The following is a 22,944-nucleotide window of genomic DNA, read 5'->3' on the forward strand; positions in this document are numbered from 1 at the left end:
GGAATATTTTACTCATGTGCAATTGTAGGTAGCATATTTAAGAGTAAGGAGCTCTGGTGAACTAATAATGTGGTTTTAAATAAATAAATAAATCTCGCAACACCTCTCTCTAAGATGTCTTGCAAAGTCTGTTTCTGTAATTGTCTTCACATTTATAATTCAGAACTCAATTGAGAGGAGACATGTTGGTCAATGCCTGGAAAGTGTTCATATAGCTCTGAGTTTAATCCCTATGGAGTAAATACAACCATTAACCCACATAGCCCTAAATGTCTCCTCCTGCTGGTGCAATGAATTAGCCAGACAACTTTCTTTAAGTTCCCTTTAATGAAGGCATGACTGGCTTCAACATAAAATTAAACTCATTATCCCTGGAGTTTCATAGGCATTTATAATATCTGTAAAATAACAACTGAGACAACACCTACCTCTTAGGATATCTAGGAATGCTATGCTTCTGTAATCGTCTTCACATTTACCTCTGGGTTTAATCTCTGTAGAGTAAATGTGACCATTAACTATTGAACAGCACAGCATGTGATGATACCCCAAAGGCATGTACTCTAAATCGTTTCTTCCTGCTGGTGCAGTGAAACAGCCAGACAACTCTCTTCAGGTTTCCTTTAATTCAGGCATGTCTTGCATAAAAATAAAATCAAACTTGTCATCTCAGGTGTTTTGTAAGCACTTCTAATACCTGTAAAAAAAATTGAGATGCGTGTTTCAAGTCTCACAACACATACCTCTTAACATGTCTTGTAACACTCTGCTTCTGTAATCATCTTGAGAGGAGACACATTGGTCAACACCAGGAAATGGTTTATTTAGCTCTATGTTTAAGTTCTTAATAATAAACGCAGCAATTATCTGTTAAACAGGACAGCATGTGACAAGACCCCAAAGCCTTACTGCCCTAAATCATCTCCTCCTGCTGGTGCAATGAAACAGTCAGACAAGTTTTTTTTATGGATATCAGAAGTGCCTACGAAAAGAGGAGATGATTAAGGGCTACTTGGCATTGGCTTTACATTCTTTCACACATGCCCAATCTGAAGGTCTCCTCGCTGACTCAATCGAGGTATGTGATAACCCACCGGGGCAAGAAGGGGAATTATCACTAATGCTTTCTTCTTTTTCTTTTCTCCCCAGAGCTCCAAGAAACCACCCAGTGAGGGCAATTAGTTTTGCCCCTTCTGGATGGCCAGGCTTCTTATATCATGCGAGTGTCTTTTTAGCAAACTGTGCAGAACACCGGATGGAGCTCCAGTGAAAGACCCTATTTTGTGATGGCATATGAGCCAATTGAGTTTATTTAGTTTTGAGGGCTGTATATTCGTGCCAGAAAGACATTTATTTAAGTGGGAGGACTGTATTAAACAGGACGACTCAGTTGGTGTCCCAGCTATTCTCCATTGTTGCAACCTGTCATTACAGCACCTGGCCACACTGCGTTGTGTAATATGCATTGGTGATATTACATGTGTTTTGTAGGTGGTCCCCAAGAGGTGGGGACACCTGCCAATCACTGCCAAGAACTGCCTTTCCAACCTATAAATCAGGAAGTTCTCCCATAGTTCCTGGCTGTTTATTGTGAATGCACTCTGGAGTTGGTGAGTTATCCTGTTGTTTGCTGTGCCTTGTGTTTTTTTGTGATTTTCTGGATTTGTTCAACCTTTTCTCTGTTTTTGACCTTTGCCATTGGATTGTTCATCTGACTTTTTTTAGCTTTTGGAATTGCTTTCATAGCTATTGTATGCCTTTTGCATTTTTCTTCTATGCCCTTTTTGTGTCTAACAGGAGATTTTTTGAATGGTATTTTCACCTCCCTAGTGGGCATTACTGGAAATGCTTTTGAAACTTTTGAGATTTGTGTGCTTGGAAACTCCTAGTTAACTGCAAACAGGACCACATCATCTGTAAAATGTAGATACTGTATGTGATTGTAGGTCACCGAACTGGACTGGGGCTTTCCCTACTAATCTAAACATCATCTGAGATATCTGGCCTTTCTTTCATTTGAAGCAGCCTTGAATTTAAAATTTCTGTTATGCAACTGGCTGTCTAGCTTCCCTGTTTCTAAACACTGTATGTTTAATTATATTATACTTGCTGGCCCAGTCCAGTAAAGATTGTGTGCTATTGGTCTAGTGCTTAAATCTAGAGAGCTGATCACCAGAATGTTTAATGGACTTGAATAAGATTAATACTCCTTTTTTTTTTTTTGCTATATATTTTTTCTATTTAAATTTTCCTTTGATATGTTATAGTTCCAGCTTGTCTGTTGCTTCAGTGCAGCATTTGGTATGGGATTTTAAACAACCTCGGGTATTCGTGCCACATGTCCATAATGCCATAACTGACACTGCTTCACAATTCAGGTAATGTGCCTCATTTGGGACTCCATGAGCAACCACTAATTTGACACAAAGTCAAACCAGCGGTACCCAAGGATTCTCCAAAGAGACACAGTACTGAAGGAGTCTACTCTTTATCTCAGGTCACTGGATAGCATCCATTTCTCACATTCATATAGCAAAACAGGAAGCACCAGGACTCCAAAGACTTGCACCTTCATCCTTACGCAGAGATATCGGGAGCATCACACACCACTATCTAGTGGCCTCATGATCCTCTGTGATCTCACAATCCGTCTACTAACTTCATAGGAAAAATTACTAGAGATGTGATTGTCACTGCCAAGGTAAGTAAATCTCTCAACTTGATACTCTCTGACACACTGCTGATGACTGTGCCCAAGTGGGATCTTGGTTATTATCCAGGACAATTCAAAATCTAGACACTCAGACTACTTGGTCAGTCTCTCAAGAGCCCCAATCAGAACCTCGACTCTGGGAAGACCACAGCATCGTCGACAAAGTCAACATCAGTGAATCTTTCTTCACCAACACATGAAATTCATTAAAAATTCATTAAAAATAAAAATCTTTATATATCATTGATAAGAGTACTCAAACCCTTTACACAGTGCTTCGTTGAAGCCCTTTTGTCAGCAATTATGTCTTGGAGTCTCCTTGGGTTTGATGCAACAAGCTTCACACAACTAGATTTGAGCATTTTCTGCCATTTTTCTCTGCAGATCCTCTCAGGTCTGTCAGGTTGGATGGACACCATCAGTAGACAAGTATTTTCAGGTCTCTCCAGAGATATTCAGTTGGGTTCAAGTCTAGGCTCTGGTTGACCCACTCAAGCACATTCCCAAAGTTGTCCCTAAGCCACTGCTGTGTGGTCTTTGCTTTGTGCTTAGGGCCATTGTCCTATTGGAAGGTGAACCTTTAGCTTGAATTGCCCTGGAGCAGGTTATCATTAAGGATAGCTCTGTACTTTGCTCCTTTCAGCTTTCTCTCAACTATATGTAGTCTTCCAGACCATGCAGTTGAAAAACAACCATCACCATGCTTCACCGTTGAAATGGTATAGAGTAGGGGCCCCATGCATAACGCCGTGAGTAGAATTCAGACTAAAACATGGTGTAAGGACAAAAATGGAAATGTGCGTGTGCACACAAAAATCCAGATGCATAAATATGTGTGTACACCAACTTCCATGATCTTCCGCTACATAAATCCCGGTCAGAGTGAAAAGTAATGCACATGCCTGCCGCCCCACCCAGACTCCTCACAGAATTACGCCTCTTTGAATATTCAAATCAATGCAAATAGTCCCTTATGTTTTGCTTTCTGTGAAAAAACAAATGCAAAAGAACAAGGGAAAAGAAGAATTTCAGCGAATACCAAGTAGAGGCAAGGAAAAACATACTATTTGTTGGTTTAAGCAGTGATATAAACAACAAAAGGAAGTTGATCGAGAAACAGAGTGGCTGAGAAACTCGAAAGTTCAGAAAGTCGCAAAGTGCCTGAAATAAATAAGAAGTGGTCAGATATCAAAGTCGCAGTGAAAAGACGAGTCATAACCCACTGTCTGAGTGTCATGTGTAAGCATATTAGGGTACAGAGAAAAGAAAAACAAAATAGGAACACAGACTGCGCATGGCTGAGGCAGCATGTGCTAAATGCTGTATCCTGATAATCCTCTTTCCGATCAGCTGCTGTAGAGCTGTGATTCCACACTCAGATGCATTGGGTGAAATACTCAGTGGTGCACTGATAGTAACAACACTGAAGCAACTATAGTATTTGGAGTAGTATGGCCATTCTATGAATCATTATATGGTTAAGGATTGATTACAATCAGATGCCTTAAGCTAATAAACGATATGCGGTTAATTTCAGTGTATTTGACAAAGCCACGTCATGGATGTGAATCTTGAAAATATAGGGAAGCCACCCAGGAACAGTAGCACGCTTTAACACTGGGTGCCGCCACTTTGCAAAACCAAGCAGAGAACTTGCGTATGCAAGGGATTGAGCTGGCGTGAAAATGTGCGTAGCTTTACGCCAAGTTTAGTTTTTATGCATCGCATTGTGATCGTGGAAACAGGTGTATGCAACATTTTTGTGCGTATGCACCGTTTATGCATAAAGCCACAGGTGATGAGCAGTGCCTAGTTTCCTCCAGATGTGATGCTTAGAACTGAGGCCAGACAGTTCAATTTTGGTTTCACTCGACCAGATAATCTTATTTCTCATCATTTGAAAGTCCTTTAGGTATCATTTTGCAAACTCCAAGCAGACCTTCATTTGTCATTTGGCCACTCTGCTTTAAAGCCCAGATAGGTGGACTGTTGCATTGATGGTTGTCCACCTGGAAGTTTCTCCCATCTCCACTGGTTCTTGGGAGTTCAGCCAGAGTGACAATCAAATTCTTGGTCATATCTCTTACCAAGTCTCTACTTCTCTGATTGCTCAGTTTGGCCTGGTTACCAGGTTTTGGAAGAGTTGTGGCTGTTCCAGACTTATTCCTATTAAGAATTATGGAGGCATCTGTGCTCTTCAGGACTTTCAATGCTGCAGGAATTTTTTTTGTAGTCTTGTGGCTCTACACAATCCTGTCTATAAGCTCTACAGGCAATTTATTTAACCTCATGGCGTGGTTTTTGCTAGTACAGAATTATTAAAAGTGTACTGTATGTTTCATCTAGCAGAGGAGAAAATAAGAGAGAAGAACAGAATGTTACCAAAGTTGGAGAAATATAAGAATTGAAGTGCATCACAAAACGGGCATTTCCACCTTAATGAAAGGTGAAGGGTCTGTGTGTGCGTCCATCGGGTTTCTATGTCTCTGTCATTCCAAAAGATGGCGCATCACAAACATTTTTTAGTAATCACAAGCATTAACTCTGCTTTCATGAAACTTATACAAATAACATATAATAGAGACATAATCATTGTATTCTACACTGCAAACATTAACACTGAGGTCTATGTTTATTATTTAGATTTTAACCCATCTTAGACAGGTAGCATAGCTAGTCACAAAATACAACAGAATAAATTCCAACAGCTGCTTTCCTTAACTTGCTAAAGTCTAATTAATCATTTCAGAAATGTCAATGTTGAATTAAATTTATCATTAATCTGTTCAATCCCACTATAGCACAGGGGTCACAGGGAATATCACACCGATACAATTTTATATAATATATTTTTTATCTACAAGCCCAGAATACCATGCTCATTTACAAACATGACATAGTGTCATACTGTGACAGAGAAGGAGGGTGTCAAGCTGGCAAGTGGTAACTGGAGGCAAGGACAACATTAGGATTATCCAGGGCAGGTTTCAGTCCTTTAGAGGGTCTCCAAGACATTGAGATAGAGGTAGAAAAAGAGCAATACTGGCAGCAGGAAAGCATTCTGAGCATACCAATGTGAGAACTAAGGGGCTGCTATGTGGTGGTACCTGAATGATTGCTGGTTGTCCCATAAAACTTTAAAGAATAAGCACTATCATGAGAGAGAGAGTTACGGCCTAGGTGGAAGCATGATATTTTCCACAGGATGCTAGAGGGAAGACAACCCAGACAGATAGATAGATAGATAGATAGATAGATAGATAGATAGATAGATAGATAGATAGATAGATAGATAGATAGATAGATAGATAGATAGATAGATAGATAGATAGATAGATAGATAGATAGATAGATAGATAGATAGATAGATAGATAGATAGATAGAAATTTGTATATGTGAATATTCTGAAATCACTTCAGGTTTTTATTGGTCCAGTGCCTCCTGACTCACCAGTTATGAGAAAATCCCCACATATAATATACTGTTTAACATGCCTTGGTCTCTAGTTATACAAGACATTAAGCTTTTTGGGATTTCCCACTATGTTTGTCCCACTAGACCTGAAACACCCTTATTCTTAGACTTTTTTGGCCATATTGTGTGCAGGAAATTACACTGTTATAATAAAGGTTAAACTAATAGGGGTCTTCAGCAAACATGATGAGATGAACTTGAAGTTGTACATGCCACATCAACTGATCCTAGCATTTCACCCTATAATGGGATATAATTGGTCAAAGTTGCTCCTTTTTTGATATTTCAAGATTGCTGATCATGAATATGATTATATTTTTGATATTTGATTCTTAATGGTCCTAGCCCACTAAGAGCCACTTCTAGAAGGATACAAATGACAAAATTGAAATATAAGCATTTGGGGTATTGCTTTAGACCAGGGGCGCCCAACTCCAGTCCTGGAGGAACGCAGTGGCTGCAGGTTTTCATTCTAACCCTTTTCTTAATTAGTGACCTGTTTTTGCTGCTAATTAACTTCTTTTGAATTCATTTTACATGACTCGCTCTTGAAGACTCAGACCCCTCAATTGTTTCTTTTTCCTTAATTAGCAGCCAAACAATAATGAGATACAAAATGAGCCAAAACAGGACCAGCAAACTGTGACCATCATACAATATCTGAAAATAAAGAAAGGTGAAGGTCTCAGGAATGCTGATCTACTCTTAGAAAAGAGAAAATCCACAATTTTGGAAATGTCTGGTATTGCACAATGAGAGCAGCAACAAGCCATGGAATTAAAGAATGAGTTTAATTAAGGACAAGACTCAGCGCCTCATTAAGGAACTGGTTGGAGCAAAATTGGTTGGAGTTTGAGGCCCTGACTTAGTTGGTCTTCTGTTGGTTCACTCACTTCACATTTCACTTCTGTTTGGGTGCCATTTAAGGAAAGAAATGAAGTAATTCAGAGGAACGATGAAGAAATTCAGGGAAACATTTCTTAAAAACCAAGTCAATTAAAATTAATTCAGAAGTTAATTAGCAGCAAAAACAGATCACTAATTAGGAAAAGGGTTAGAATGAAAACCTGCAGCCACTGTGACCCTCTAGGACTGGAGTTGGGCACCCCTGCTTTAGACTATTTGTCTCCTTTTTTCTTCACTCAGCAGGTCTTGTTACTTGCAGAAATTCCCAGATGATTCTGCTCCTAACGGGTGTATCGATAAAGGGGGTGAGACAGAGGAGAGGAGTCAAGTGGAGAACTTTATTTCTTGGTGCAGAAATAATTATCTGCATCTCAATTTCAGCAAAACCAAGGAACTGGTTATTGACTTTCATCTCTTCATAGAGCCTCCATGTCTGGTCACTATTCAAGCAGTGGTGGTTCACTCCTACAAGTACTTGGGAGTTCACATTAATGACAGGCTAGACTGGTCTCAGAAAAAAACAGAAAAACTATATAAAAAAGGTAAGATCATGTTCATTTTTCCTTAGGGGACCGCATTCCTTTAATGTGGGAACTGACATCCTTCACATCTTCTATAAATCTGTGATGGTCAGTGCGATTTTCTATGCTGTGATGTGCTGGGCTGGTAACATTACCTCAAGAAAAGCCCACCAGATTAGAAAATTAAAAAGCAGGCTAAGTTATAGGATGCACTCTGGGCCTCCTGGAGTTTGTAGCGAAGGAAAGGATTTAAACAAAACTGAGTACCATTATAAGCAATAATCACATCTTCTCTCTCTGACATACCAACACTGGGGACTTCCAGCCAATGAATCATTCAGCAGAAGTGTGTCAGGAAACACAACGGGGCCTCCTTTATCCCAACAACAATACACCTGCATAATGAACACCTCCCTGAGACTAGGACTGTGAAGTCAGATGTTTTCTTTCTTTTGAATTTTCTTGCTTTATAATAATTCTGGTGTGTGTTCAAACCAAAGTGTGTGTATATTTCTTTCTTTATTAACTTATTTGCTTACCTATTTACTGTATCTATGCATTCATTTAAAGAGCCTCTGCAAAAAAGCCAAATTTCTCCCTGGGGACAAATAAAGTTCTATCTTTTAATTCAAGGTCAGTAATTACAAATATGATGGATCTAGCCTTCTATGGACCTTTATCAAAGAATGAAAAATCACAAATTTCTATTACAATTAAAAATATTTAGATTTAAACATTTATATTGAATCACTCGTTTAGATATTTCAAATATTGGACTATTGATTATTATGTAGTCCTACTTCATGAAATAAATCTTTACATTTCTTAGGAACAACTTGAATTAGGGTGGCTTATGCAAATTAAGACAAAACAAAATTGAGGGGGTGTGAAATTTTAATTTCCCCTTGAGACAAATAAAGTATTATCTATCTATCTATCTATCTATCTATCTATCTATCTATCTATCTATCTATCTATCTATCTATCTATCTATCTAATAAGGACCCTTGTTATCAACTTTGCCCTCATACGGAGAAATCCGAGAGGTGGATGCATTTTCTGGCCACTAGAGGGCACGCAGTTCCAGAATTGAATATAGAGGATTGCACTGTCAATGACAACAAGCTGTGAAAGACACCAAGTCCTTTAAGAGCAAATGAAGGCTCCGGGACATCAGGAGCCGCTAGAAGGAGATCTAACCTGCTGTCCCAGGAATAAACTGAATACCTGAAGTGACATACATTTAGGGTTTAAAGTATGAATTGTAGTAAGTGATCGTTTAAGTGTAGAACTGGGAGGAAAGTGAGGGAACACTAAAATAAAGAAAGGCAAGAGTATGAGGAGAGGGAGAGAGACAGAAGATGAGGAAACAAGTGCTTAGGTGAGGCACTATATTAGGTGGTGGACGAGTCACCTCGCTTGTATAGTTTTCTATTTCTGTGCCTGCACTCAGTAAAAAATGCTACATGGAAATAAACTGAATTGAATTAATAGTTTTCCTCCCTATTTCTAGTGTAATTCTAATACATTTATTATATGCTCATTCAGTAATCAGCTAAGACATTTAAGCATAACTTATCTATTTAGCAACAATATTTATTTATTCTATACTATAACTGAAATGTGGCTTACCTTTAACTTGCAGTAGCCCATCCCCCACCTGACTTCAAACTAGGACCCTCATAATTACTTCACCGTCACTGAGTGGGCTATCTGGTTAAACCTGAATGCTGCTAGGAAATCACTTGTTTTCTCCTTGGCAGCTTATTGCCAATAATACACCCCTTTACAGCTAAAAAACTGAGTATTAGTAGGCATTGAAGGAGTAACACTGATGAGTGCTAGAGAAAATAATAGTTAAGGACTGAAATAAATGAGTATAGGAAAACAAGTCGGGAAAAGGGATACTACCGGCTACCTTATTTTGACTTTGTTAAAAGTTATATTTTTCTTAATATAACTTTTTAAATATAGGCAAATATAGTTTTTCAAAAGACATGAATAATCATTTCAAGCTATTTCATGGTCCTGTTAGGTGAATACTAGTTTGACTAATGGATCACTTACAGTGAATTCAGAAAGTATTCAGACCCCTTCATTTTCTGCCCACTTTATGGTGTTGTGGATTTCATGTTAAATGGATTAAATGGATAAATTTGCCACTTTTGCCCATCTATATCCCAGAATGACAAAGTGAAAACATGTTTTCAGAAAGGTTTGCAATTTTTTAAATCAAAAACTGAAACCTCTATTTCATATAATAAGTAGATATTATATATATTTAATTCATACACTTAATTCTGTATTTTGTAGAAACCCCTTTGGCAGCAATTACAGATTCATGTCTCTACAAGCTTTGCACACCTGGATTTGGGCTGGTGATTCAACAGAGTGAAGCTGTCTTGCCTCTGGCGTTCTACTTGTTACGCCTGCGTTTCTTTCCATGTTGACAAGTCGAGAACCGAGCAATCCACCCGCCCCTCCCCTTCTTTCCCCGCCCCGCCCCTAGTCGTCAGACTCTAGCAAATGATAACAATATGTGTCAACAGGGGAAAGCAATCGTATGCCAAACCGCAGCTGCGTGTCAAAAATGCAAGCAGTTAAAGTGGAGGTACTGAGCAAGAGAGCGCGCGCCGACCGGGTTCGCGGAGTGGGAGCTGCTTGATTTCTGCGCCGCGCTCTCATTTTTCCCCCAAACTGGATACCCCGGGTTCACTGCAGCGTTTCTTTTCCGTTTTTTTACTGGATGGATAGCAGCGCCAAGCGGATTAATAATAATACAAAACACCACAGGCACTCTTCTTTCTTTTTCTTTTCTTTCATCCGGAAACCTCCGTCTGTTTGCCTCGCCCGCCAGCAGAGCCGGCTCCGTGCCTGTGTTGCTTTTGCTTCTTCACTCGCAGCTGGGGATTCGTTCCTGTGGAGCTGAATGCGGGAGTCCCGCGAGCGAGTGCTTTCTGGGACGGAAGGGGCAGCGTGAAGAGCGACCGGCTCCAGAGGAACAAAGGCAGGCGGCGCACCTGGACATCAGGGGAGCGGCGTCCGGAGGATGGCCAGCGAGCCGGTGATACTCAACGTGTACGACATGGTAAGCTCGGGTTGAAGTGCCGCTTGTTGTTGGCGTTTAACAGGTGTGTCTCCTTGGTAGTAAATCATCTAAAACGAGAAAAGAAGATGCTGGAGACGGTGCTCTATATTACATGGGGAAAACTGCAAGCTTTTTAGTTATTTTCTTGGTTTACAGAGAACCGTGTTCTCCACATTTCCACTTCTATCCCATTACTGACACCAAATAGGTATGCGGTGGTTGCAGGGAAGTGAAAGCTAATATCTGAGGATGGTATTGCAAGGTGGGATTTGTTACAGCACATACACAGAGAAAACCTTAATATCGTTAAGTGGCATTCATTCTTTATTTTTATGTACTGTGCCTTTACAGTATGCCACCAGGTTGGATTTGTTTTAGCACATAACAGAGAGAAAACCCCACTACCATTCATTCTTTAATTTTATATGGTGCCTTTATTATATGCCGCCAGGTGGGATTTATTACAGCACAGAGAGCAATCTCTCCACCATTATATTGTACAGTGCAATTAATTTGTTTTGTTCTGTGCTTTCACAGTAAGGTACTTTAAAAAAAATCAAATTGGATTGGGTTGTTTGCAAAGATAATTTTGCAGAAAGTGTCTTTAATAAGGTCGTTTTAAAAGTTGTGAATGTTACTATACTGTCAGTCATTTTAGCGATATATTATGTGCCACATATTGTTTGCAAAACAAGTCATTTTTGTTATATATGAAGAAAGAATCATTACAGAGTGTTCATGGTGATTGTTGCAGCTAATATCAACACAATGCAGCAAAGCAAGAACATTTTATTAAAGAGTTACTTTTCTAAATTACAGTTTTTATAGAGAAAACTGCTTCATAAAATGATCTGCAAAAAATTACTTTACAGTAGGGCTGTCCAGTTCCGGTCCTGGAGGGCCGCAGTGGCTGCAGGTTTTCATTCTAACCCTTTTCCTATTCAGTGACCAGTTTTAACTGCTAATTAACTTCTTTTCCCATCATTTTAATAGGCCTGTTTTTAAAGATTCAGTCTTCTGAATTGACTCTTTTCTTCATTAAATGGCAGCAAAGCAGAAACGAGATGTGAAACGAGCCAGCCATTAAATCAGAGCTTCAAACTCCACAACCAACTTCATTTAAACAGTTTCTTAACGAGAAGCTCATTCTTGCTGTTCATTAAACCCGTTATTTTATTTCAGTTGTTGCTGCTCTCATTTTGCAAAAGCAGACACATCCCTGTTTTTTTTTTTTTTTCTTAGAACATCGTCAAGATTTTTCGGTCAGCTCAACCTTACTGAGACCTTCACCATCCTTTATTTTCAGATACTGTAGTTAGCGGGTTGGTTTGTGTCTCATTAAGGAAAAAGAAACAACTAAGGGGACTGAGTCAAGTTAATTAAAACAAAGGCAAAAGAAGTTAATTAGCAGCAAAATCTGGTTACTAATTAAGAAGATGGTTAGAATGAAAATCTGCAACCACTGAAGGGACTAAAGTTTGGACACCCCTGCTTTACAGGGTCAGTCAGTTGTTAGTACTTTATTTGTCCCCAGGGGGAAATTTGCCTCTTTAAGGAAGCTGAATAAATATTATGATAAACGGACCCCCTCTCAAATACAGACCAGAATATAGAAAATAAAATGATAAATTTGACAAACGAGAGGAGATCATTCACTTCATCAAGACAGTTTGTTTAGCTAATAGACCCATCCTAAAGTTTGTCAGGGTTTCTGCTTCAGCTACATGTCTTAGTAATTTGTTTCAGATTCCCACACAGCTCTTTGTGTAGAGAAATGCTTTCTGGCTTCAGTCATAAATGCCTGTTCCCTTAATTTCCACTGCTGTCCTCAACTGTGTGATTCACTGTTAGCTTGAAACAATTCTGCTGGATCTTTTTTTATCACTGCCTTTGAGAATATTTTGATTTAATTGTGATTTGATTGATTAGGTCCCACACAGTTTCCTAAGCGTGAAACTAAACAGGGTTAATTAAGGTGCTATATAAATAAAATGTATTATTGCTAATGCTTCAGGTTTGTCAGAGTAGGCCATATCCTTAAGTCCTCAGATGCACCAGACTGCTCTCCTCCACAAAGCTTCAAGTACTGCTGTCTTTTTGGTAGCATGGTGACCAAGATTGCATACTATATTGCAGATGCTGTCTCCTTAGTACGTTATATAGTCTGGATATAAGGTCTTTTTATGATATATTTTCTTTTTAATACCCTGTAAGTTCTGCACATTACTTAGATGATGAAAGTGTTGTCAACATAAACCCCTAAGTTCTTTTCAGAGGTGGTTTTCTGTAGGCCCAGATGTTCCTTTTGCCTACGTGTTGCACTTTAATACATTAAACTGCATTTTCCAAGTGATCCAGAGTTCTTGTTGAAGACTTAGTGAATTGTTTTTGCTGTCTCTAATTTTAGTAGAATGCCAAAAAAAACTTGGCTTAAGATAAAAAGAGCAGTCACAGTGAGGCATTATAAAGGTGTATTGCTGTTGGTATGAAGGAGTGTTTCTATACAGACTTCTGCTGAATAGTTTGTTGGCTGATAACACTGTTAGTGTGTCAGAGAGAGGATGTGTAGCATTGTTAATGATGGCCATCATTTTGTCATCATTCAACATAAAGTACCCTTCAAAGAAAGCACACTAAGTGAGATTACAGTACTGGTAGTAAGCAACAGATGTTTTGGGAACATAACACCTCCAGTCACCTGCCAACATAGTGAAACTTGGATGTCTTTACATAAATTATGTCTTTTGATGAATTTTGGGCAAATAGGCATTTATTGCTACTCTTCTAAGGGGAAAACATTTAACCTTGGTATCAGCCCAGTTTTTAGTTCTTCAGATCCTACCCACTTGTACCTCAGCATCCCCATGCAAAGGAAAAATATAATGGTGTGCTTTTATGCAACAAATTACCTGCCTAATGCTGATGTCTTTAAACATTCCAGCCTCTAACCCAGGGGTCCTCAATTACGGTCCTGGAGGGCTGCAGTGCCAGCAGGTTTTTGTTCCAACCAGTTTCATAATCAGACACCAATCCTAACAGATAGTGAAACTTTGTTTAATTATATGGCTTGTTAGTGCTTTCATTCTTCCAAGACCCAAGCTTTTATCACATTATAGATTTTTCATTTTCTGAACATTATCCATATGTTTGGTTGTTTAGAACAGATGTGTACCCCTTCTGTCTCTCCTTTATTTCAAAACATTTTATTAACACACATACCTCATGATGCGTATGCACAGGCTTAAATATGCATACAGCTGTTTAAAACTAAAATAGGCAATTCGGGGTTCCAATTTGTAACAAGGGAGTGAACTAAAACGAAGTCCAAAAAAACATATTGCTTTAGTAGTAAATAAGTGGGTTCTAATTAAGAAACTGGTTGAAGTGAAAACCTGCAGCCACCGCAGCCCTCCAAGATCTAATTGTGAGCCTTCTAATCAAGTGGTTCCCAGACTTAGTCCTGGGAACCTCATGTGGCTGCAAGGTTTTGCTCCAACCAGATTCACAATTGGTGGTATTAATTGATCTCATCTAATTAGTTACTCTTTTTTCCTTTTCTCTTATTCTGCATTCAGAAAAGCACAGAAGTATGATTTGTACATTTTATAAATATTTCTGTTTTTTGCTATAGCTTTATATTGTTTGTTTTCCTGTAATTTTGCTCCTTTTCTTTTCTGTGTGGTTTGCTCGCTTTTATTGTATCTTTATATAATGACAATTAAAAACAAGCGGAGCAGACCCTGAATTAGAGGTCGGCGGTATGACCAAAATTCTATATCACGGTATTTTTCTAAATTCTGCCGGTTTCACGGTATTAGACGGTATTTTTTTCCCCATGCATGAGTGGATGTTAACCACATTTTACACTGCAATTACTGCAGTAGACTGGCTAAGAATAACCTATTAGACTGTTATGAGAATTGTACATCGTACAAAAAGACATTTTAATGTGCACACAAGTATTAATCCAGGTTTGCATGGCCCCATAAAGTGATAGTTTTCAAGGGGGTGGCACTAAAGAGAAGGAATCACATTGCATGACAGATGCAGTCAAAATATAGAACCTTTAATTGAACAAATTTTGCAAAAGCTTAAACTATGATTTTTGACAACATATTTTCAACCATCCAAAGAGGCATTTAGACTTAGTAAAATATCCAGAGGTGTTTGTCAAAAGTTGGATTGCACTGAACACGTCTTAGAAAAAGGAATAAATAGTAAATATTTTTTGTAAACCAACTACACTTTCTGTAAATGTTAACAATCTCTGTCCACTGACACGTTAAAGTGACTTTTTAAACAATTTTACCATCATTAAACTGCATAATATTTAAACTAATAAATAATAACAATAAAATACATAATAGTATTACTGATAGTTGCACCATTACTTCAAGGCTTCAAGCCCAGGTGCATTACACAGTATTCACCAAATTAAAATAAAATAAGTGCAATCTTGGTGATGACAATGTCATGACATCTTACCAACTGTACCATCATTTAGGCAAACTGCATTAATATGGACCTTGCTTCAAGCTAAGCTATATGTCTAGAGAATGTATTCGACATGTTGACTATGTCAAGATTAAAGTCGACATTTCCATTTTATTCTCAGTTTATTTTATACTTAAAGTAGAATGTGGTAAACTAAACTTCATCCTAAAATCAATGTTTAATTTACTAGATTTTCTCAAACCCCGTCACAAGTTAATGCAGCACATCAAATACTTTGTGTTAATCACCACACGATAAACGTCTTTGTGAAATTAAAACTAGTTATTAACTTAGCCGACGGAGTGTTCAGAACTTTAAAAATATCTTCGTTATACATGTTTAATTATGCCATCCATTCAGAGTTGCGCCCATCTCTGAACGAGTCGATAGCACATCGCAGAATGAATACAAGCAAAACATACACTAGCAAGTACAAAAACAAGTACAACTTGGCTTGCAGTATTATCCAGTAGTATAGAAACAGTATTTACACATCTGACCTTTTAAAACTAAAGTATCTCCAGGCGACGGATGTGACTCCTTTTTTCGGCAAAAGTTCTTCTGTTCATCACATGTTCAACTTTACTTTTAGTTCACTTTCAGAATGCTCTCTGTCCATTTTCAGCGCGTAGAATACCTATGCTACCGCCCACTATTTGGTGGTGTAGCAGTGAAAAAGAGCCCTAGTGCAACAAATCTGTGTTTAGCAGTGTAGCAGTGAAAAAGGTCCCCACTTAAACAGTTTCCCGCTGCGCCACGTTCCGAACGTCGTTTAGGCAATTTAAACCGGTGTTGCGGTATAAGAAAAATCCATATCATAAAAAAAATAAACGGTTTTCGGTATGAACCGGTATACCGCCCAGCAGTACCCTGAATGATGCATGTCTGCAAGTACTTCAGCATCAGACTCACTGATTAGGTTATTTAATCCATTACGTACTAAACACCTGAAAAACAAAATGAAAAACAGTAAAATATTGTTAAAGTTTAAACAAAAGGTAAATAAAAACCTTTTGTTATCCTCATGTAACCGCCTTGTACATTTTAAAACAAATACACCAGACTTAGTTTTGTAATTTCTACATTGACCCCACACAAAAACTGGAAATAAACAGCTGACTTCATTAGGGTAGGAGTTCAGTTAAAAACAGAAGTTGGTTGGAACAAAAACCAGCATGTACACGGGATCCCCCTGTGACTGGGTTGCAAACAGGAATATTGTGACTACTAATTTTTTTTTAATTTTCTCGTTCAAATGGCACTGTGCTTACAACATCAGAAATTTTCAGTAAAGCACACCTTATGTCAGAATACAGTCAGCTCAGTAATATTTGACTTCCATTGTAGAAATTAGCCAGTCACTGTTTAACCCACCTATTCCTGAGCAGCGTTGCGGGTTTGCTGGAGCCTATCCCAGCTAGCATGAGGTGCAAGGCAGGAGCAAACCCTGGACAGTGTACCCCTTTTGCAGAAGAGATGATAGGTTACTTTATATAGTCCCTTTCACATGGGTTCCAAAAACATTATATTTGATTGTATGTTTCTGCATTCTGAGCTCGGACACTTCGGTATGTTCACCGGAATTTCTGGTTAGACTGTTTGGAGAAACACAAGGTCGCTATTGATTTGTTACTTGGTCTGCAAAGAAAAAGCAATTTAAAATAAACTGTATCTTTTTTTCTTTAAAATGAAGAGTAAACTGGAAATATCAAATATATATCACTTTGCACCAAATGAAATTCACTTTAAAAAAAAAATGACATTTCAGGCTGAACAAGTTACAGATATATTGTTATAAAATTGACTAAGGTGAAAGGTTATCATTACAACACAACTTGTTCAGTTTGAGGAGTTTTGTTTTCTTTGAATTGGCCTTCTGTGAATGCATTATTACCTTTAGGTGAACATAAAGCAATAAACATTTTTTGTATTGTCTTTGTGGTTTTACATACAGTGGTGTGAAAAACTATTTGCCCCCTTCCTGATTTCTTATTCTTTTGCATGTTTGTCACACAAAATGTTTCTGATCATCAAACACATTTAACCATTAGTCAAATATAACACAAGTAAACACAAAATGCAGTTTGTAAATGGTGGTTTTTATTATTTAGGGAGAAAAAAAAATCGAAACCTACATGGCCCTGTGTGAAAAAGTAATTGCCCCCTGAACCTAATAACTGGTTGGGCCACCCTTAGCAGCAATAACTGCAATCAAGCATTTGCGATAACTTGCAATGAGTTTTTTACAGCGCTCTGGAGGAATTTTGGCCCACTCATCTTTGCAAAATTGTTGTAATTCAGCTTTATTTGAGGGTTTTCTAGCATGAACCGCCTTTTTAAGGTCATGCCATAGCATCTCAATTGGATTCAGGTCAGGACTTTGACTAGGCCACTCCAAAGTCTTCATTTTGTTTTTCTTCAGCCATTCAGAGGTGGATTTGCTGGTGTGTTTTGGGTCATTGTCCTGTTGCAGCACCCAAGATCGCTTCAGCTTGAGTTGACGAACAGATGGCCGGACATTCTCCTTCAGGATTTTTTGGTAGACAGTAGAATTCATGGTTCCATCTATCACAGCAAGCCTTCCAGGTCCTGAAGCAGCAAAACAACCCCAGACCATCACACTACCACCACCATATTTTACTGTTGGTATGATGTTCTTTTTCTGAAATGCTGTGTTCCTTTTACGCCAGATGTAACGGGACATTTGCCTTCCAAAAAGTTCAACTTTTGACTCATCAGTCCACAAGGTATTTTCCCAAAAGTCTTGGCAATCATTGAGATGTTTCTTAGCAAAATTGAGACGAGCCCTAATGTTCTTTTTGCTTAACAGTGGTTTGCGTCTTGGAAATCTGCCATGCAGGCCGTTTTTGCCCAGTCTCTTTCTTATGGTGGAGTCGTGAACACTGACCTTAATTGAAGCAAGTGAGGCCTGCAGTTCTTTAGACGTTGTCCTGGGGTCTTTTGTGACCTCTCGGATGAGTCGTCTCTGCGCTCTTGGGGTAATTTTGGTCGGCCGGCCACTCCTGGGAAGGTTCACCACTGTTCCATGTTTTTGCCATTTGTGGATAATGGCTCTCACTGTGGTTCGCTGGAGTCCCAAAGCTTTAGAAATGGCTTTATAACCTTTACCAGACTGATAGATCTCAATTACTTCTGTTCTCATTTGTTCCTGAATTTCTTTGGATCTTGGCATGATGTCTAGCTTTTGAGGTGCTTTTGGTCTACTTCTCTGTGTCAGGCAGCTCCTATTTAAGTGATTTCTTGATTGAAACAGGTGTGGCAGTAATCAGGCCTGGGGGTGGCTACGGAAATTGAACTCAGGTGTGATACACCACAGTTAGGTTATTTTTTAACAAGGGGGCAATTACTTTTTCACACAGGGCCATGTAGGTTTGGATTTTTTTTTCACCCTAAATAATAAACACCATCATTTAAAAACTGCATTTTGTGTTTACTTGTGTTATATTTGACTAAATGTGTTTGATGATCAGAAACATTTTGTGTGACGAACATGCAAAAGAATAAGAAATCAGGAAGGGGGCAAATAGTTTTTCATACCACTGTAGATATTTAAATGTACTTATTTATTTATTCTGTATGTATCCAGGCCTGTAAACTGCTTATGCTCTGTTTTATTCTAGCACAACTCATTCGTTCATGTTAATTCCCCACTCAATATTGATACTTTTTTTGTGTGCATTTAGTGCTAAATTTAAACTGTCATTCACATGTAATAATTATTTTAGAAAGAAACTATTTCATTATCAACCTTAATAATATGATGTGTGTGCCTGTATATCTGTGTGTCCATGTGGTTGCTGTGTGTCTGTTATGTGCCATTTGATATGGGATTAGTAAAAACCATGCTACTAATGCTTGTGATGCGTGATCTGTTGGAATGAAAAATTCAATGCATTTGATTAGTATGTGCATTACAAAATGCATTCCTAAAGATGGTGAACTACACACATTAACTATGAATTTACTGGTGTCAAATTAATTACTTAAATTTCAACTCTTCTTAGATAGCACAGCTAGTTTGAATTAAAATAAATGTAATCTTTATTCAATACGAGGACAGTTTTTAAAGTCGCTTTTAAGCTATTTGGGGGGTGGGGGGGGGGGGAGTAAATATGGTTGACATGAATGTTTCACAGTATTAAAATTGTTTGCCATGTAAGCATTTGTGACTAGAATTGAAACTACCATGAAGTGCATATATTTAGCAAGGAATCCTGGGAAATTCATCTTGTCTTAAAAGTTAATCACTGCAAGTGTCAAAAATGTCAATTTGAAGAGATGCACACTTATGATATTATTTAGTAAAGAAATAGCTGTCAAGTCATGTTTTAACTTGTGGAATTCCTTATTTGAAGGCTTTCATAAAATTCATCAATCTTTTAAAATTTTATGGGCTTGACCAAAGCCTTCTAACCAATTTTTAAAGTTTTTTTTTCCCCCCCCCATTTGGTCAGTTGAACTACATCTTGTCCATTGGTCTGGTGTCTGCCCTGATTTACTCATTGCAAAAGGAAATTCTAGAACAACCATACAGTACATTTATTAGTATTTTTTTTCAACACAGATATGCAGTGTTCTGTATTATATTTTTTTAGTAGCTTCTCTATTTCCTGTATGATAAGAATGTTCTTAGTAAACTCCCTCTGAATCATTTTCCAAGTTTTTTCCGTACTAGTCAGTATTTATCTGTTTGTAATAATTGTTTATTTTTCTTGCATAAAAGAAACACTGCCAATGGAAAAACAGCTAATACTGTCATAACAAAGTTAAAGACCTGCTGTACCAAATTGCTGGTGCTTGTTTAGTATGTGAAATGGGAGCCAGGTTGTTGAGTATCTATTTCCTTGCCACTCTCCACTTGGGTTACAGCAGTGTGCTAGTTTTAGTTTGCAAGTGTAGAACTGAAAGTGTTTGAAGCTTTCATTTTAAGAACGGTCAGCAAATGAAGCTTTTCCTTTTTAAATAAGATTCAATCAGAATAAAAATCAGAGACTTTTGCTGTAAAAGACGGCTTTTGAAATGTTCACTTTGTTCTACGTAGTTAAGGAATAATGACCTTCAAATACAGCATATTGTTCTTTGGTGTCGAAACTGCAATGGCTTTGGAGGGTGAAGGTGAGGGAGCCTCTCTTATTCCTTAAGAATGTGTAAGTCCGCAGCTTCTGGTCCTTACTTAACACCTACATGGATGATTCTTTTACACATAAGGAGAACAGTAATTGAGGGAGAGAGTGGGCAACCAGCCTCTCCGACATCAGCCACATTTTGCCTTTGCATATTCATAGAAATCCATGGACTCCAGATTGTTTTTACACTCCAGCTTTTCACCACACTGGGTGTTTTTGCTTTCATCAACCCTTTTTCATGTGCATGTTTTATATGTCACTCTTATGTTTAATTATTTCTTAGTTTACTTATCCTATTATAATTTTAAATTTTTGTATGATGTGGTTGTATAACCTATGCTAGTCTGAGAATCTATATAGGAAACAACAAGAATTGAATAGAATTTGACTCCATACCTGATGTCTTTCAGCCTGCTTTTCTCACTGTAATCATCCCTGTGACACATACCATACTTAATATGGCCGCGATCTCCTAGCAGTTGCTCTTTACCCTTTTTTGGCCAGCATGAGTTCTGGTTTCCCAATATGTCTGTTTAATTCTGTTTGCACTTGGCAGACTCTACTAGCCAGGGAACCTTTTACAAACAACGTCAAGCACTTTTTAGTGGTTCTTTAAAAATGGCCTCAATCTTTTTTTTTTGGTTGCTTGCATTTCATTAGGCTCCATAGGTCTGCAGATTTGTGCTAGTGTTATTTGTTGTTATTAGCACCTTTTTATGAATACGTTTATTGTTCAATGCAAGGCATCAGTTTTCTGTAAGCAGTCCCCAGCTGCAAGAGGCGTGACCCAAAATTAAGAAAGGGGGTGCAGATGTTGAGTGGGGTGTGTTAATTTTAGGTGGTCATATGATTTCTATAACCAAACATATAAACAAACAGTTCGCTCACTTGTGTGGATTTTCATCTTGTAAATTGAAGACTCAGTCATAACTCATCCCTGATGTTTTCTTGTCCCTGAAGAGTATTGTCTATACAAAAAAAAGTGGACTTGGGTACTATTGGTTTGCAGACAGTGTTCAGAAGCCATGAAGTGACATAATGTTAGGTTATATAGAATGATGTAGAGTACAAGTAAAGGAAGGTTATGTTTAAGCTTTATAACACGCTATTGAGACCTCACCTGGAGTTTTGATATCCCTGCTACAAAAAATAAATATCCATACTTAAAAAAAAAAAAAAAAAAAAGTACAGAGAAGAGCAACTTGGCCAACACACAACTGCAGGGTATGAGCTATGAGATTAAAGAAGTTGAATATTTTTAGTTTAAGCAGAAGGACATTAAGTGGGAACATGAATGAAGTTTTTAAAATTAGGAAAGCAGTAGGTACAGTGGATCCAGACTGATACTTTTAAGATGAGTTCAACAAGAACACTGGGGCACAGTTGGAAACTAGTTAAGGGTAATTTTTGCACAACCATTAGGAAGTTTTTCTTCACACAGTAGAACCATAGACACATGGAATAAGTGACCCAATAGTGTGATAGACTGTAGGACTTTAGGGCCATTCAAAACTTGGTTATTTTGGAGGAATTAAATGGATAGGATTGGCAAGCTTTTGTTGGGTTGAATGGACTGTTCTAATCAAAATTCTTCAAAAAATAAATAACTGGACAGCAGAACCAGTGAGTAGTGTCAATATTACATTTAATTTCAACTTTTTTTTTCTTATGTGGAGGAAAACCTTCAGCAGTTTGGCCAAAGTGTGACATTCTTCTAAAAATATATTACAGTATTAGAACATTTGTGAAAATGGAAGAATTCAGTTCTGTTCATAGTATTTTCATTATACATTACACTCATAAGTCTCATTGGTGGTGAAACATAAACCCGAATAACATACAAAATATAGTAACACCCAAGGGACAAGATTTTAAACAAATTTTTGACAAAATAGTGAATAATTCTAATTAGAAATAAATATTTAGGTTTCCTCACACTTCCCATGGGTATTGTGAAAGAATAGCCTTTTTAAGGTCCAGCCACAAACATTCAGTTGGATGGAAATCTGGACTCCAACTTGGACTCCAACTTGGTCAAGACATGAACAGTGTTGTTTTGAATCTATTACTGTTTAGCTTTGGTGTTATACCTGGGGTCATTGTCTTACTAGAAAACACTTTTTTTTTTTTTCTTCCCTCAAGATGCAAGTTTCTTGCAGGCTGCATCAAATTTTCCTTTAAGATTCCTTTTATTTTGCTGCATTCATTTTCAGTCTCATAAGCCTACCAGGACCAGTTGCAGAGAAGCATTACTACAGCATGATATAGCCACCACCGTGAACCATTAGACCATTTAACCTTCTTAAACCTAATTTCAGACTCTCCACTGGGCCTTTTTAAAATTATATATATGTACACACATTAACATAAAGCTACAGTTGGTGAGGCACATGGTATACTGCCTTTCAAAGAGCATTCATGCTGGTGTGCTGTTTCTGTCCATTTTTCAGCTTTTTGGCTGTTGGAGTAAAAAAAAATACACAGCCACAGCTTCTCTTTAATCATTCTAGTTTTGCCATTACTGTATGGAGTAAGGATCTTGTTGGAGAATTGTAACAGAGTTCAAAACTTGCTGCTAAAGTTTTTCATTTTTTCTAGTT

General features: G+C 37.9%; 1 protein-coding gene and 1 long non-coding RNA gene across 2 annotated transcripts in view; one reads left to right on the plus strand and one right to left on the minus strand.

The window, feature by feature from the left end:
• Window positions 1-10,151: 10,151 nt before the first annotated feature.
• The window catches only part of LOC114666282 (deubiquitinase DESI2), a 186,689-nt gene continuing 173,896 nt past the window's right edge, over window positions 10,152-22,944 (plus strand). Inside the window, exon 1 of the mRNA XM_028821102.2 lies at window positions 10,152-10,703. Within this exon, the coding sequence (XP_028676935.1) occupies window positions 10,665-10,703 (39 nt within the window). The 5' untranslated portion in view covers window positions 10,152-10,664. The remainder of the gene's footprint in view (window positions 10,704-22,944) is intronic.
• Window positions 10,308-20,969, minus strand: LOC114666284 (uncharacterized). Its single transcript, XR_003718554.2, has 2 exons — window positions 20,741-20,969; window positions 10,308-10,771 (listed from the first exon to the last, which is right to left on the minus strand). It is a non-coding gene; the product is annotated as an uncharacterized LOC114666284 (long non-coding RNA).

Source organism: Erpetoichthys calabaricus, chromosome 15 (genome assembly GCF_900747795.2).
Source record: "Erpetoichthys calabaricus chromosome 15, fErpCal1.3, whole genome shotgun sequence".
Classification (NCBI taxonomy): Eukaryota; Metazoa; Chordata; class Cladistia; order Polypteriformes; family Polypteridae; genus Erpetoichthys; species Erpetoichthys calabaricus.